Raw genomic sequence first — 15524 nt, 5'->3', positions numbered from 1 at the left:
AATAGAAATCAATATTAACATTTAACATTCTCGCTAATCTCTCACTTTCTGATGAAATGTCAAACCCTTCATATGAATCTATTGCAGTTAGTATACCTATCTTGGGTACGGCGGCACTGCGTTCCACCTTACCCAACACAAACGACAACACTAACTTAACCTTAAATATTTACAAAGCCGCCAACCACTTCACCTCACTAACATTTTCGCTAACGACTTCACTAATGAAAAAATAAACGTTCTCACTAACGTTCCCACTAATGTTCTCATTTACAAAAGTATTGAAGCGCTTCCCATTGCTGTGCTTCACACAATAGTTCATATTCTTCAGTATCGCTGCTGTCACTCCAATCGTCAGAGTCAAAATCACTGTCAAAAAAAATGTATGTAAGTTTTGACAAAGCTAATGAAACACGCTTACCGTTTGTATCTATTGCTTTTATATATCTCCCATTATGTTTGTTTCGTAAACGCTCAAACTAACTTTACCCTTTCTCCCTCGTATCTGATAGAATGTATTTTCACGAGGAACGAAGAACAAATTCTTGAACTCATGACCGTTGTAGTTTTTATCTCAATAGTTTTCGTCATTTATATAAAATAAAATAAAAAATAAACTTAAAAATAAACTTAAAAATAAATGATATCACCACCCTCACACGTATGAAAACATAGCACAAAAATAAATTTAGGTGAAGTGGTGAAATCTCACCTCTTTTTTCACCCGGTTTTCACCCTGTTGAATTCATTGCTTTATAACTCTCTTCCTTTCTCCAACTCTTCTAACTTCTTCTTAAGTTCAGCAATGTTGTCCTCATGAAGTTTAATCTTTCTCAAAATTCCTTCTTTATCTAATAGTTGCTTTATCTTTCTAAACTGAACTCTACCATCCTTCATAGTATGAATGTAAAAACCTTCTGGAATAGTTCCTGATTTAATGTATTCTACCAAAAACTTTTGTTTCATTGCTTCAGTGACTTTAGTCGTCATTTCAATCAAATAAAAATTTTAATATTACATAAAAATAACGTTATTTTTTTCAGTAAGGAAACGCAGGAGTTTTACGATTTATTTGAGGAGTAGGTTCTGGTTTAAATGTTGGAGTCGGTTTAGGAGTTGACTTTTGAATAGGAGTTTGTACTTCCATAGGTTCAGGAGTCATTGAAGGTTTTTGCTTGTGAAGGCGTTGGTTTTGACGTTGGTTTTGGCGAAGGTGTTGGAGTTTGTTTAACTTCAGCTACTTCAGTATTATTTACAACATTTGCTTTATTTCTTTTCAACATCATAACTGCTCCTGCTGTAGCTAGCAAACCTAGTGGGAGACCATATCTTATATAAGGACTTGACCAAATGCTATTTTTGACAGGAGCTGGTGGAACACCTAACCTTGGTGAGACTGCTCTTTGCCATTGTGCAGCTCGTAAGAAATATTCAATAGGTGCTCCATAATCGTTGGTAAAGTTTGTTTCATAGATGGTGAAGGTTCACGAGAGCTTGATGAAGAACTCATTTATAAGCTTTAAAATAAACGTTCATCCTTTATTCCTCACTGTCGTCCGTAGCTAAGTTATAGTCATCTAATCTTATTATTGGGATTCCATTAGCACGCACCTGAATGGCAAAGCAACAATCCCTCATAAATCCAATAAGTGGCTTTGGTACATTTCAGTTGCTAGTTCAATAGGTCCTTTAACAGACAATTTGTATGTTATTGGAGCAGTAGATGTTTGACCTTGCTGGAAGCAAAAGTCCACTTCTGTTGGAAAACCACATAAGAAATGTGTGTTGTCATAGCTATCCCATTTTATGTTCCACACTACCATCATCCACCAATGACCTCATAACATCTTCATTAAATCCTATCATATCATTGTTTGTATTGCAGGCGTTCGCAACCATTTCATAAAATACAGGTCCATATGATTTTTCAGGTTCTGCAGGCATATTTCCATAAGCTCCCATGGAAAGCTGAAGATATTTAAACTTAGGGTTCTCAAAATTAACATAATAGTTGTCTTTCTTTCTAAATAGTGCCCAAATACTTTTAACATTAATAGGCGTATAAGCTGCTGTAAATGTTGCACTTGAACTATCTGTATTCTTTGAGAATGAACCGTCCATAGGAATCCAATCCATAACTTTAACAGGAAAACATAAAGCCTCGTTTGTATAATGTTCTACAAGTTCTGTATAAATGTTAGGGTCTAAAGAGAATGATTTTGGATGAATGAAACATTCATTAAAATCCATCTTTGTTCGAAATAGTTGCTGGGTTACAGTTGTAATAGTAACTGTTCCACTAGCTTCTACTGACTTCGTTATCATAGTGAATGGTTCATTCATGGAACAAATTTATTTGTCGGTGGATTGAATCTGAAGCAAATGCAACTTTAAGAGTTGGATTGAAAGCAATGATATCATTTACAGATATAGATGTGCATTGTAAGGCGTCGCTACTGAACTTTACTTTAAGCTGAATGTTTCCTGCAAAAGCTGGAATAATCGAATAGCTTCTAATGGAAGGAATCTTCTAACAGGAATTCTTAAACGAAGCTTAAAAATCAAATGATTTTCCTGCTGTAATTGGACCACTAACAATTTGTCCTGTTCTGCATGTTCCCGAATGACTCCATACATCTTCATGTCGAGTCTTTGAGAAAACATCTACTTTCTTTATTTGTTCGTTTGTAGTTTGTGAGTTTTGAAGTTATATATGCTTCTTCTCTTGCGTTGTCTGAGAATATACGATACGACCATTTGCAAGGATTTGATATCCAGCAATTGCATAGAAAGCGTCATCGAAACCAATCCAAAATCCTGGTGGGTTTGTTTTATTGGAACCTGAACCAATTTCTTTATCTGCAATAAATTGACCTTCCATTTTATACGGAATGAATGTATTGTAAAGGTCCAACATATTTTCACCAGGAGGTGAGAGATTGAATGTTACCCATGTGTTATCTTTAGCAGTTCCAGGTTGTGATGGAATCTTTGCGTCAGAATATTTTCTATTAGTGTCACCAATTTGAACTGCATTGTCTATGATATCGAAATATGAGCGAATCTGATGAATATGCTCTGCTGGAGTAAATTCGTTTAGCTGTTCGTTCTGCATGTATTTACTTCGGATAAAAATATCTCTTTACTTCATTATTCTCACTCTTCTTCTTGGCATTCGTGGTGGAAGTTGTTTCTTGACATTTTCAATGAACTGTACATTCTCTTTTGTCTCAACTTCTTTCACTGGTGGGTCAGGGTTCTTTGACTCGGTTTGCTTTTCAATGAAATTCACGAACTTTGCAATAAGCTCTTGGTTCGTTATTGAAAGTACATCTGGCTTCTTTTCTTCTTGTTCTATTGACTTTTCAGTTTGAATAGAAGGTTTTATATGGGCTTCGTGGACTTCACCCTTGCCATACACCTTAATGTTGTAGCTTTCGGCATTCGCTAATGGAACCTTTCTTTTTCTTACGTATATTTTACCATCTTTACTCTGACTTACGTAATAGAAAGGATGTTGTATTCCTCTTGCGTCATTTAATATAATAGACTCTCGCTCTGATTTTGACAAGCTCATTTTACATCGGTTAAAGTTTTAATTTTGTTTTTTATCTGCAGTCAAATGACTCAGACAAGCCCTACGGACAAGACCCAAGGGGTCATAGATGTTGAAGCATTGAAGAAAGAAATTCGTGAGCAAATTTTATCCGAACTGAAGGAACAAAAACAAGAACAAAAGCCAGAGAGACCAAAGAGAAAACTTAGTGAAAAACAACTTGCTGCATTAGCTGCTGGAAGACAAAAGAACCCACGTTTGCTGGCGAAGAAAGCTAGAGAAGAAGCTGAAGCAAAGAAAGAGTAAATGGTTTATTTTTATCCGAATTAAATGTATAGACAAATACCTTTATCTGTTGCGTTCAGTAGTGAAAACCCTGACGTCAAAATAAAGGGGAACAGAGTAACGTTTAAGTTTCCAACAGACTGGATTGTGAACATAAATGAAGAGAAGTACATTGGCATATCAAATATGTATATAACACGTGCTTTCAGAAAGGTTGACTTTATACTTCAAGTCGAGATAGAAAATGACGAACAGTCTTTAAGCGCCCAAAACATTCACATATACAAATACTTTAAAGACGATACAACATTGCAACAATGTATGATTTCATTTAATGAAATGTTCGAGAAAAAGTTTAACATTGAAGTACAAACTTTACAGCCTTTACGTGAGTTTCTTGCACAACTGAAAGAAGAAGGTAGTCAGCCACAACTTATAGACTTTCATTATGAATTTAATGAAAATGAAGATGGAACACATGACTGTCAGTTTGTTGTATTCTCACCATTCAATGAAGTCGCTAAAGAGAAATAAAATCCATTACGTATAAGATTTCAAATCTCTGAACCAAGTGATGATTTCAAGAATGTTTTCAATTATGATGCAATGCTTCGAGGAAAAATGAATTTTCAAAGATTGTAACACCTGCATTTGGGATAGAAGCAAGCTTATTATATTCAAACTTAAGTAAGGGAGTTGAAAATGAGTTCATTGGTCATACAAGAACTTCACCACTTCCTAACCCTAAATACTATAAATTAACTGGCTTCAATCGTGAGTTTTGGATAGACATGTTCTCCACTCATGACCATAACTGCCCAGTGTTCTTACCTCCAGACCATAAGGACTGTCTCTACATTGAAGCACAACTCTTAAACTCTACCATCGCAGTATTGTAAATGACCACATGGCTTCGCCCTTGCCGCTAGCGGCTTATTTTTATCACGAATGACCTCATTGCTGACAAAAATAAATGACCTCAGAACTTCAACTTACGAATAAAGTTTGTTTTAGTCGTTATTGAGAAGTTAAACTTCTCTTCAAAGCAAGGTTGACATGACTTACAAAGTCAAATCCAATCTCTTTGACCGTCATAAAGTGCTTTGAAAGTTTCATTAAACTGAACTCAGAGTCTTTGTCATTATGTTCCTTGCGGAACCATTAAACCTTTATCTTCATCATAGAAACACTGAACAGAGTCAGGAAACATTTCATTAGCGGTTAAAGCAATAACATCTTGCTTCACGCCTTTCATTCTGCAGTGAAATGCAACTTCATTTAAATCATTCGTGAGTAAGTCTATGTAAGTCTTCTTTCCACAAAATATTGACTTGTATGCTAAACTTTGTTTATCTTTTGTGATTTCTGCAAAGTCGCTATGAAATTGACCAAGGTTTTTACCAATGAGAACTCTTCCATAACGTTTCTCAAACTCTTCAGCTAACAGTGGGATATCTTCATTGTAGAGATGCATACTGTCCGTATCGCTATAAAAGATGTCCATTCCTAAGTCCTCACAGTACAGAATACTTCACACATTATTCTCTTCGACATAGACAGAATGTTAACACCAAGTGGACAGAAGTTAAAGTGTCTGCAAATGCTTTTCGTTAGCTTGAAAATAGTTTTATCTGAACCATCCAAACCTTCGAACTTCACTATATGGTTGTAGTTCTGATGGCATATCTTATAGCATCTTTGTCATCTACTATGGTTATTTTTAACTCAATAGGAGATAGAATAGTTTTGCCATAAATACTGTTCAGAATGAGCTTTATATTTTCTTGCAAAGGATTTCCTTCTTTCTTATACTTTAACCTTAACTCAAACAACTTCTTACTTCATCTCTTATTCTAAGGTTGCTGTGCATTCGCTAAGTTCTGTGCGTCCATTTAATATTAGATAAAAATATCTCTTACGAGTACATATACTGAACATTTGCAGCATTGGTTCATCTTCATATTCTCTATATCTTTCTGCCACGTCAAAAATAAGTAAATGACACAATGGAAAAAACCTAAAACAAGTAGTCCTATTTCAAACCACATTTACTTACTAGTAAAATTTCTTTGTTATGACACTTTTTCCCGTTTATAGGACCTCTCCATATTCTATCTTATCGTATCTAAACTCATAGTCATGTATGTCCTCTAACCATCTCATGACACTTTCCAAACCACTTTTATCGGATGTAAAGTAAAAGCATGGGATGGTTATGTAAAACGTCTAAAGTTTCTAAAGAGTCTCTCAAAGTCCAGTCTACTTGGTATTGAAAATCCCATGTGTTAAAGAACGGCGGGTCCACTATAAAGAAAACATTTTCCTTGTCTTTATATTTTTCATACAACTCTGTCCAATGACATCTCACAAACTCTATACCCTCAATATATTTTTCTATGTCCTCTTTGAAAACATTTGTATAGTTAAGATATAAAACTTTTGACATAAGTTTTCAATGTCATGAACTCTTATAGCACCACTATATAATATCTAGCAGAATATACTATCCAGTCAATATACTCTGCCTTTTTCAAAACCTCTCTGACAGTATTTTTCTTATCTAATGGTATACGTTCCATCTTACCTATAGGTATCTTTTCTTTCAACTCACTCAATATTTTGTTTGTGTCTGGTATATGTTTGAGACGGTTCATATAGTTGTCGAAGTCATTGCATATAATCTTTGAGTCAGGGAATATTGTATTGCACAAATGAGATATATAGAAACTTCCACCGAACAAGTCTACAAATGTTAGACCATTCGGTAGTTTCTTATAGTTCTCTCAATAGAATATCTTTACATCTACTCTTATTTCCAAAGAAGGGTAACGGTGGTTTTGTAAAATTCATTTTATATATAATAAAAATGTTTTTCCCTGAAAAGTGACAGAAAAGCGGTTTTTGACAGATGTTTTATTGTGACTTCTTCGTAAAGACTTTGTTGAGATTTCTTCGTAAATGAGTGTAAATGACCCAAAAATATATTTTAGGTAGAAGGTTAGATATAACCTCTTTTCTAACCTCTTTTCTACCCTCTTGAATTTTCATGAATTTCTTCGTAAAAGACTTTGTTAAGACTTCTTCATCTAATTTCTCATGAACTTTCTTGTCTATGTTTTGTTGAGATTTCTTCGTAAAGACTTTGTTGAGATTTCTTCGTAAATGACCCTAGTAGTATATTTTTTGGTGTAAATTTCATGAAAATTCAAGAGGTGAAAAATAGGTGAAAAACAGGTTATATCTCACCTCTTCACCTAAAATATATATTTTTGGTGTAAATTTCATGAAAATTCAAGAGGGTAGAAAAGAGGTTAGAAAAGAGGTTATATCTAACCTTCTACCCTAAACATTATTTTTGGTTGTAAATTTCATGAAATTCAAGAGGTAGAAAAGAGGTTAGAAAGAGGTTATATCTAACCTTCTACCCTAAACATTATTTTTGGTGTAAATTTCATGAAGAAATCTCAACAAAGTCTTTACGAAGAAGTCTTGACAAAGTCTTTACGAAGAAGTCTGACAAAACATTTACGAAGAAATCTTGACAAATTCAAGAGGGTAGAAAAAGAGGTTAGAAAAGAGGTTATATCTAACCTTCTACCCTAAACATTATTTTTTCTGATTTTACGAAGAAGTCTTGACAAAACATTTACGAAGAAGTCTTGACAAAACATGAAAAACTATATAATTGTGAAAAGTGAAACATTATATAATGTTTTCGACCAAGAAGACTAACAATTTCCGAATAAAAACTTCATATACTAAACATCTTCGGGCTAGAAGGCACGAAGTGCCTGGAAGCCCACTACCTTTTTTTTTTTTTTTTTTTTTTTTTTTTATTTTAATCTAATTTCGATTTTTTATAAAATCGCGTACTTCTAATAAAACGCGATTTCAAAAACAATCGCGATTTTTTTCTGTTCGCAATTTTTCAGAAGTTCGCGATTTTATAAAAAATCGAAATTTTTCTTTGCGATCGAGATTTAAAAATTCGGTTGCGATTTTGCCTATTGAGGTGGAATTTGGTAGTAATTCGGAGGTACTTGCTGGAACTGAGGTTGCTGAGGAGACTGTTGTGGTTCTGCAGCTTTCGGTTCTTCTGGCTTTGGAAGGCATTCAGGAAGAGGAACGTCAGTCATCCGTTTGTGTCCTGTCGGAAGGAAAAATTTTTCCTGTCGGAAGGAAAAACTTTTCCTGTCGGAAGGAAAAACTTTTTCTGTCGGAAGGAAAAACTTTTTCTGAAGTTCGACCAAAAAGTTCTCAATTTTCGAAAATTTGAATGGTTTACGGACGGACAACTGGAAGAGTTCTTCCTGTCAGAAGGAAAAATTTTTCCCTTTGTCGGGAAAATATTTTCCTGTCGGATGGAAGAACTTGGAATGCAAGAAAGACTTGACGAGGCAATTTACCTAATTGAAATTAACGACTGCGTAAAAGACTACTTGCGCAAGGTAATGAAGCCCAAGGTCAAGTTCATCACTATTTCTGGAAGGTCTACACTTCAGCTCAAGACTTCGACTGGAATTCCAATTCAAATACCAGACGGGACAGCCTACGATGGCATAAAGGACGCCAAAAGAGAAGCTCTTGTTAAGTTCCTAAACAAACGTCCTTGGATAAAAATACCAAACAAGGAGAACCCCCTACCCCATATGAAATTGGCAATTCAGTCTCTCCTTCACTTCTCTGGTCAGCCGTTCTACATAACCTGTGAAGGCGACATTCAGCCAGTTCAGTAAACATCTCATTTTAACTCACTTTTTTTATGTTTTTACTCACACTCGTACTCACCAGGTATGAGTACAACTATTTCAACTGTGAACCTTGTAGTGACCGGTCTTCCTGCAAATGCAAGTTCGGTCAATACACAGTTTATGGTGGCAAGAAAGACAGTGGGGAATGCGCGCTCGAGAGAGAATTGAAATTCCAGACCCAACTCCAACAAGAACTCTCAAGTTGCCAAAGACTCATGTGAAGAAGAAGCCTTCTGGTAAGTTTCTTATAGCCATATACATGGCACGTTTAGAGTAAAAACATTTTTTTTTATTTTTTGAATGAAGCAAGTTAAATTCGTCCCACACCAAACTCAATGGACCGATGAAGAGTTTCAAGCTATGGTTGAAGGTGTTGAGAACGACATAGACGGCGAACTTGAAGGAGCTCAAACCACAATTGCAACCAAAATTGCACAAGTCAAAGAAGAGATAGCTCCACTTAAAGCTACCAAAGCTACTCTTGACCTCATGGATACTTACCGTTTAGATGTCAAGAGAGGAATAAGACAATTAAAATTAAAACTCTTAAATTACGAAGCTATACTCCAGAAGTTAGCAGAGATGAGAAGACTTTACCAGAGCTACTTACATGTAAGGGACTTACCTTCAAGCAGTCCGACCAAAGATGAATTTTCTGACATTGTCCCAATTTTGTCCGAAAGTCAGCTCAGATGTTTTGAACTGCTCCCAATATATCCAGAATATGAAAATTTGCCTGAACTCTTTCGGTTCCTCAAAAAACGTTTTTTGGTTCTCATGTTCGAAACTTTTATCGGAAGAGACAACAAACGTTCAGAAGAAGAGCAAGATATTATTTTAAACTTGTTGTATGACTTAACTGTCATAACCAGCTTTTTGAAGTAAAACCGTCATTCTCAAACCACTTCATTTTTTCGATGTCCGAACAAGCACCGAAGCCGAACACAATGGCAGATGTCCTTTCAAGGTTGCCAGACAAGCGCCCAATTCAAATTCAAATTGCCCAATTGAAAGCTCATCTGACAAACACCATTAAGACTCTCCAAAGTAGTCTTATGACAGAGATGAAGGAACTTAAAGCCGATGTCCTCATGAACCAAGCTTCCAATGAGAAATGCCTGAACGATTTCGCGGAAACCTTGCGCAATTACGAGAGAGAGAACCGAGACCTTGCCAGACTCATCTACCGTTTCTTCGAAGAGATAGACGCCATCTGGAAGGTACTCGGAAAGGACAGAACATGCAACACCGTACTTCGTGAGTACCAAATTGAAGAAGGAATTGTCGAGGAAGAAGAGGAAGAAAAGAAACACGAAGAAGAAGAGGAAGAAGAAGAAGTTCCTGAAGCCGCTACATGGGCAACCCTTGTTGCCGATGACGGTTACGAAATTTCCCAACCCTACCCATTCCAAATCCGCAACAAGGAGACAGGCAAGGTTCTTACCCCAGTCCTCAACAACTTGAGACACTTGAACCTTAACCTTCGGAATCGCGGTTCAATCTCCATGGGCAAGCTTGTCGCAATTCAATGGGTTCCAAATCCAGACAAGAAGACGAAGGTCAGACACATTGACGGTGACAAGCTCAACAACCGTAAGGAGAACCTCGAGTAGTTCTAAGAGTAAAAAAAATTATTTTAGGGGGAAACCCCAAGTAAATTTAAGTTTTTATTTTTGGTATTCGTACCAATTTTGGAATGTGAAGACCACATCCCAACCTCTGTACGTGAGTCTTGGGTCCACGTCTAAGACCCTTCTGTAGCAATTCCAAGCCCGAGCAAATTCAATTGTCAACCACTCGTCTCCTCTGTAGTCTTCAATCCATTCTTTGAAGAGACGGTCGAGTTCGGGCTTGGAATATCTCTTGCCTGGGTCCGAGACCAACATTTGGTTGAACTGGACGAAGCGCTCAGGGATGTACGCCATTAAAAAAAATGTCACTTTTTTTAAAATAAATTTTTTATTTCATGCAATGTTTAACTATTTCACCATCTTCTTTAACACCCCAGTACTTACGCTTGGAGAGGACATGAACTTCGGTGAAAATTTTGTCCAATTTGAATTGACCCATCTTTTCACCGACCATTCCCATTTCAATGAGTTTGTTGTATCCTTCTTCGTTCGTCATGAGTGCGTCAATGTTCTCATAGTAAACCTTGACTTTGGATTTGACTTCGGAGAAGAATTTGTTGTACTCGTCAAGGACTGCTTTTGCGAACTGAGGGTAAGACCAATGTTCGACAATAGGTTTTAATGTGGTTACTAAGCCACTTTGACCTTGAGTGAATTCGTACTTCAAAACAAAAGGAGAAAACCTTTCAACAAAGTTGTCGACCTTCTCATAATGTTTACTCTTCATCTCTTGAGGTTTCTTAATGGAATATCCCCATGTCGAATTCATAAGCAATTTGAGTGTCATTGCAAGTTTGGGGTTTGAAGCTTTCCTAATATCATACAGTTGTTGTATGACTTTTCCAACTGTATAGTTCCTTCCCGGGAACTCACCATCTTCGTTTGGAATTCCAGTCGGAATATATTGGACAAACCTCATGTATGCAGCGTTAAGGTCGACATAGTATATCTTTTCATCTGAGTCGAACTTGTCGCAACCAATTGGTCCAGTTTGTGGAAATTCAAGTGAGTCTCTTATCTTCTGAGAAACTTCTCCTGTTATCTCATAAACATCGTCGAAGCAACCTGTTTCATATAAAACCTTCTGACCTAACTCAGATGCTCTCCAATACAATTTGACGTCAATTGGATGTCTCAATGGAAGTTTATTTATAGCATCTTGAAGTTCTTGCAACCTCATTGGAAGTTCTTCTGGTTCAGGCTGGTATCCGAACATACCAACCCCTTGTGGAACTGTGTACTTCTTTTGTACTAGAACTTTGTCTGGAACAACTTTTGGTCTTGCTAACAATGAAAAGTTTGTTTCGTCTTTTGGTACAAAACTTTCTGTAAGGTTGTCATCTGGAATTGGTTCCAACAAACCTTTCTCGAAAAGAATGTTTACAGCTCTGACAATGTTGCACTTACTTTTACCAAAGAATGGGTTTGTAAGACTTTCGTTCAACATGAAGTGGTTGTGGACAATTACAATCTTCAACCATGGTAAGTCTTTGTCAACAACATAGTCGTCATGTGAAGAACCTTTAGCTGTAGGTATGTTGACTCGGATATTGACATTTGCCAACGGTGCAATTTTTGCCAATTGACCTCTGAGAATGTACCTTGTCTTCACACATGACTCAAGATACTTCATCTTCTCTTCTGAAACAAGACCAGAGTTCCTGAGACATGTAAGAATGCAAGGTTCATTGACAATTGTTTCAATTGAATTGTAAATTCCATACCTTGTCAAGTCAATGTCAGACTTATTTATGAAGGGGAAGTATCCAGCATGTTGTCTGACTGCTTGAGGGTTAGGTTGGTACCATTCGAACTTGACACTTGCAATTCCTTCAATTGCATTCAAAATGTCTGAGTCGGAGTCAACCATTTGTTCTCTCTTTGTAGTCTTGAAAGCGTCAAGAAGTTTTGCGGCTGTTTGTTCATTGCCATGTGCATAGTAAATGTGACCATCCAAATCTGTTATGGTCAATCTGAGATTGTGTCCTTTCTTATTTCCGTTTGTATGGCAGCAAGTACACCCATGAAGCCTTCTTTGTTCTTTCCTTCGTCAAAGTTTACTGTAAAGGTTCGACCAGATGTAATTTGACTTCTAACTTCACGATACTTTTCATATGCATATCTTGTTCTTTCCATGGGAGCATGTGCGTCTTCACCTTTTCCTTTTTTCCTTCTCAAAGGATGCAATTGTTCGTCATGTTTCCAGTAGAATCTGGCAAAGCCGTCGTGTCCTTCAACTTGAGGTTCACTAACATCGAAAGGCATGTCCATAAGACGTTCTTCTTCTAACCTCTCTAGTCTGTTTGGATAATTGGCACGTGCTGTTTCCAAATCCATTTCGTAGCGAAGACCAGACAATTTGTCATAGACTTTTATGGGTCTTCCCTTCCTATATTTAAAATTCTTCGAAACTCTCAACCATATCTTTGTAACTCTGCTTTTATTCTAGCAGACTTTCTATCCATTCTATATGGGGGCATTTTTATAAAAATAAAAAAATATTTTTTCTTTACTTTACATAACCGCCTGCTGCCATAAGTCTTTGACGCCAACCCATACCAGCTAATGAAGGTTGACTTGGTTTAGTTTGGAAACTAAACTTTGTTTTGGTTTATCTTCAGTTTTTGGTTTTTCTTCTTCTATCGGTTTTTCGTCACTTTTCGGTTCCTCTGACTTTACTTCACTTGCAGGAACAGTTTGTGTCGTCAACATCTTCATAAATATCATATGCCATTTGTTTTTGTTTTCCTTTCAACTTTTTGTGTTTGTTGTAAAGTTTAGAATATTTCGACTCTAAGTCAATGAGATGTTCTATAATGAACTGTTGGTCAGTGAAGTAAACTTTCCATCTGTTGTCTCGAAAGCTCCTTCAGACTTCAATATTTTATTTGTGAGAGTCTGTTTCTTTTTTGAGATACTAGCCGTTCTATTTCTATGAAAAGTGACTTTATAGTTAGGGTTTGTATTTCCAGACCTGGCACTTTCTATTATTGAATTTTTCTCTTCATCTGTAAGTTCTTTGACAGGTTTTGACAATGGTTCTGAACTTTTTGTTTGTGGTGTCAAATCTACCGTTTCAACTTCTTCGGTCATTTCATCTCAGTAAAAAATTTTAGTTTGGTTTGTTTTCAAATGGTTGTTGTTGTGGAGGTGGGATGGTTCCTTTAATAATATCATTCAGTTTCACATGCTGAGCCTGACTATATGGTATCGGTTTAAATGCTGGAAGCCGACAAATCCATCTTGAACTCATTTGTCTCAATGCTGCATTGTTCATTTCATCTCAATAAAAAACTTTACATTCCCCACGTTTGAGACGGTTGAGGTTGGTTATTGTTTACCCACTGTTGTGCATGGTTATATCCTCTGTTAAAGAATCTTTCACCTTGGTCCATATAGTGTCCTGCTTGGTTATAGTAGTCATTTGCTTTGTTATAATAGTTTCCTGCTTGTCATCCTACATTGTCCATCCATCCTTGCACTTTTCCTCTTGTTTCAGGATTTGGAATAAGATTTGTTGCATCTCGTGCTACATCCCAACCTTTCTGTACAGTTTGTATAATAGGTTGTGCTTTCTCTTTCAGTATACCTAATGTACTCAAAATCTTCCTTCCAACTCCAAATGCACCTCTGGCTATTGTTCCCACTGCGGGTAAAAATCTAGATGCGACTCCTGCTAATGCGCCAAATAAACCCATTTCTTATAGGGTAAAAAATGACGAATCCGAACAAGGATCCCTATGTTTCTAAAGCGACAAAGAAAGCACTCATGATAAAAATCTTTAGTTCAACACCAAATGCTTGGTTTATGGATATCTTGGAAAACATTCCGAGAGTTAGAACAGATGGACCTCCATACTGGTTAATATTTGTTGGTCAAAACACAAGATACTGTGAAGCCATACCATTATGGTCCAAAAATATTTTAGATGTGAAAACTGCTTTGACAATATTCGTTGACAAATACCATCCAACAAAACTGACATCTGACTGTGAAAGTTCTTTCAAATCAGATGATATTAAAAACTATCTGCGTTCAAAAAATGTAAACCAATATTTCATTGTCGACCAAAACCATTCTGCTCTTGGTGTCATTGACGGATGTATAAAAATGTTAAGAGACTTAAACCAACCACAAGGTGGTGAAGCAAATGAAATGTCATATGACGACAAGTATAGACACTTCTCCATGGCAAAGATGAGACAAGTTTTAAATATTTACAATAACCGTAAACAAAAAGGTTTGGGAAACCACTCCCCCGAAGAAATGAAAAACAACCCTGACTTAGAGAAAGACTATATATTTAATAATTTAGTCAAAAGAGACAAACAAGAAAGAATGCCGGGCTTCAAACTTCAGAAAGGTGACAAAGTAAAAATAGAAATACCTAAACGCGACCCATATGAAAATACTATTGACTATGACAACAATGGGAACTCGACAGGTACTCACATTCGTGTTCGTAAAAATAGAAGAAAGTATACAAGAGAATATTATGAAGTTTTAGGCAAACATGGCAAAATGTACACACTGCAAGCAGAAGATAAAACTACTATTGTCAGACCTCGTTTCAAACTTGTCAAAGTTCAAGGTGGTATACTTTCAAAGACAGTTCCTAACAAATATAAGACAACTCCTGACGAATATGCTAAAGAAGTTGAAAATGACGACTAAGCAATTCTATACCATGCGTAAACTGTCATGTAAGGTGGCATGTATTCTTTACTTTGTCCCGTTGTTTGCGTATATCCTGAAACGAAATGTGTATGGTTTCCTTCTCCCTGCGTGTCATTCCAGTAACAATTTATAGCAAACTTAACGTCCTCTTTAACATCATATCCTTTACCTTTTGTCATTCCTGACCAATCCCAATATCTATGCTTATGCCAACCTGCTTGAGATGTACTTAAATCTATGTAATGACTGTGTGCAGGTAAATTTTCACCTGAAATCGTTTTACTTCCACCTGTTTCCTTTGAAGAGTTTGCACAATACAAAAACCTGTCGACTATTTGTTCCCATGCACCAACACCAAACATTACTTGAGGACCTCTTGCATCCATAGATGTATAAATAGAACCTACTGGGTTCATTAAATCAAACATATGAGATATTATAGGATTGTCTCTTTTGAACTTAAAATATAGTGCAACTATTTCAGGTTTCTTCTGGTTTGTGTCAGAATATTTTTTATAATATAATCTTATGTTTTCAGGGTAAGTAAAGTCTTGACTATAATATTTATTTCTGTCATCTGTATAATAATATACTATTCTCGTTTTTTCTATTGCATTATATCT

At 36.2% G+C, this 15524-nt stretch overlaps 11 protein-coding genes and 2 pseudogenes across 13 annotated transcripts, besides 2 other annotated features; 6 read left to right on the top strand and 7 right to left on the bottom strand.

Annotated features, from left to right (window-relative positions):
• Window positions 1-133: 133 nt before the first annotated feature.
• Window positions 134-5698: a mobile genetic element.
• TVAGG3_0401890 (uncharacterized protein) lies at window positions 754-990 on the bottom strand (the record flags this gene model as incomplete). Its single annotated transcript, XM_051232783.1, has 1 exon — window positions 754-990. One exon carries the CDS (start codon window positions 988-990, stop codon window positions 754-756), a length of 237 nt encoding a protein of 78 aa, XP_051102513.1.
• TVAGG3_0401880 lies at window positions 1040-1471 on the bottom strand (annotated as a pseudogene). The gene has a single exon. A coding segment is annotated over exon 1 (432 nt).
• Window positions 3143-3577, bottom strand: TVAGG3_0401870 (uncharacterized protein; the record flags this gene model as incomplete). The annotated part of the gene is made up of 1 exon (XM_051232782.1): window positions 3143-3577. The coding sequence occupies one exon, from the start codon at window positions 3575-3577 to the stop codon at window positions 3143-3145; it is 435 nt and encodes a 144-aa protein (XP_051102512.1).
• On the top strand, window positions 3623-3862 carry TVAGG3_0401860 (uncharacterized protein; the record flags this gene model as incomplete). Its single annotated transcript, XM_051232781.1, has 1 exon — window positions 3623-3862. One exon carries the CDS (start codon window positions 3623-3625, stop codon window positions 3860-3862), a length of 240 nt encoding a protein of 79 aa, XP_051102511.1.
• On the top strand, window positions 3887-4375 carry TVAGG3_0401850 (uncharacterized protein; the record flags this gene model as incomplete). Its single annotated transcript, XM_051232780.1, has 1 exon — window positions 3887-4375. The coding sequence occupies one exon, from the start codon at window positions 3887-3889 to the stop codon at window positions 4373-4375; it is 489 nt and encodes a 162-aa protein (XP_051102510.1).
• On the bottom strand, window positions 4821-5395 carry TVAGG3_0401840 (annotated as a pseudogene). The gene has a single exon. A coding segment is annotated over exon 1 (575 nt).
• A 2147-nt stretch (window positions 5699-7845) lies between the features above and the next one.
• TVAGG3_0401820 (uncharacterized protein) lies at window positions 7846-7977 on the bottom strand (the record flags this gene model as incomplete). Its single annotated transcript, XM_001295866.1, has 1 exon — window positions 7846-7977. One exon carries the CDS (start codon window positions 7975-7977, stop codon window positions 7846-7848), a length of 132 nt encoding a protein of 43 aa, XP_001295867.1.
• A 225-nt stretch (window positions 7978-8202) lies between these two features.
• TVAGG3_0401810 (uncharacterized protein) lies at window positions 8203-8577 on the top strand (the record flags this gene model as incomplete). The annotated part of the gene is made up of 1 exon (XM_051232779.1): window positions 8203-8577. The coding sequence occupies one exon, from the start codon at window positions 8203-8205 to the stop codon at window positions 8575-8577; it is 375 nt and encodes a 124-aa protein (XP_051102509.1).
• Window positions 8578-8892: 315 nt separating this feature from the next.
• TVAGG3_0401800 (uncharacterized protein) lies at window positions 8893-9477 on the top strand (the record flags this gene model as incomplete). Its single annotated transcript, XM_051232778.1, has 1 exon — window positions 8893-9477. The coding sequence occupies one exon, from the start codon at window positions 8893-8895 to the stop codon at window positions 9475-9477; it is 585 nt and encodes a 194-aa protein (XP_051102508.1).
• A 32-nt stretch (window positions 9478-9509) lies between these two features.
• On the top strand, window positions 9510-10205 carry TVAGG3_0401790 (HNH endonuclease family; the record flags this gene model as incomplete). The annotated part of the gene is made up of 1 exon (XM_051232777.1): window positions 9510-10205. One exon carries the CDS (start codon window positions 9510-9512, stop codon window positions 10203-10205), a length of 696 nt encoding a protein of 231 aa, XP_051102507.1.
• A 54-nt stretch (window positions 10206-10259) lies between these two features.
• TVAGG3_0401780 (uncharacterized protein) lies at window positions 10260-10517 on the bottom strand (the record flags this gene model as incomplete). Its single annotated transcript, XM_001279653.1, has 1 exon — window positions 10260-10517. The coding sequence occupies one exon, from the start codon at window positions 10515-10517 to the stop codon at window positions 10260-10262; it is 258 nt and encodes an 85-aa protein (XP_001279654.1).
• A 34-nt stretch (window positions 10518-10551) lies between these two features.
• TVAGG3_0401770 (DNA/RNA polymerases family) lies at window positions 10552-10884 on the bottom strand (the record flags this gene model as incomplete). Its single annotated transcript, XM_051232776.1, has 1 exon — window positions 10552-10884. A coding segment is annotated over one exon (333 nt), but the record flags the coding sequence as incomplete, so codon positions are not given.
• Window positions 10885-11604: 720 nt separating this feature from the next.
• Window positions 11605-15338: a mobile genetic element.
• Window positions 13939-14898, top strand: TVAGG3_0401760 (uncharacterized protein; the record flags this gene model as incomplete). The annotated part of the gene is made up of 1 exon (XM_051232775.1): window positions 13939-14898. The coding sequence occupies one exon, from the start codon at window positions 13939-13941 to the stop codon at window positions 14896-14898; it is 960 nt and encodes a 319-aa protein (XP_051102505.1).
• Window positions 15339-15524: the final 186 nt, after the last annotated feature.

The sequence above is a fragment of the Trichomonas vaginalis genome, chromosome V (assembly GCF_026262505.1).
Source record: "Trichomonas vaginalis G3 chromosome V, whole genome shotgun sequence".
Classification (NCBI taxonomy): Eukaryota; Parabasalia; order Trichomonadida; family Trichomonadidae; genus Trichomonas; species Trichomonas vaginalis.
Note: the sequence above shows the minus strand (reverse complement) of the source record. Positions and strands in the feature narration are given on the sequence as shown.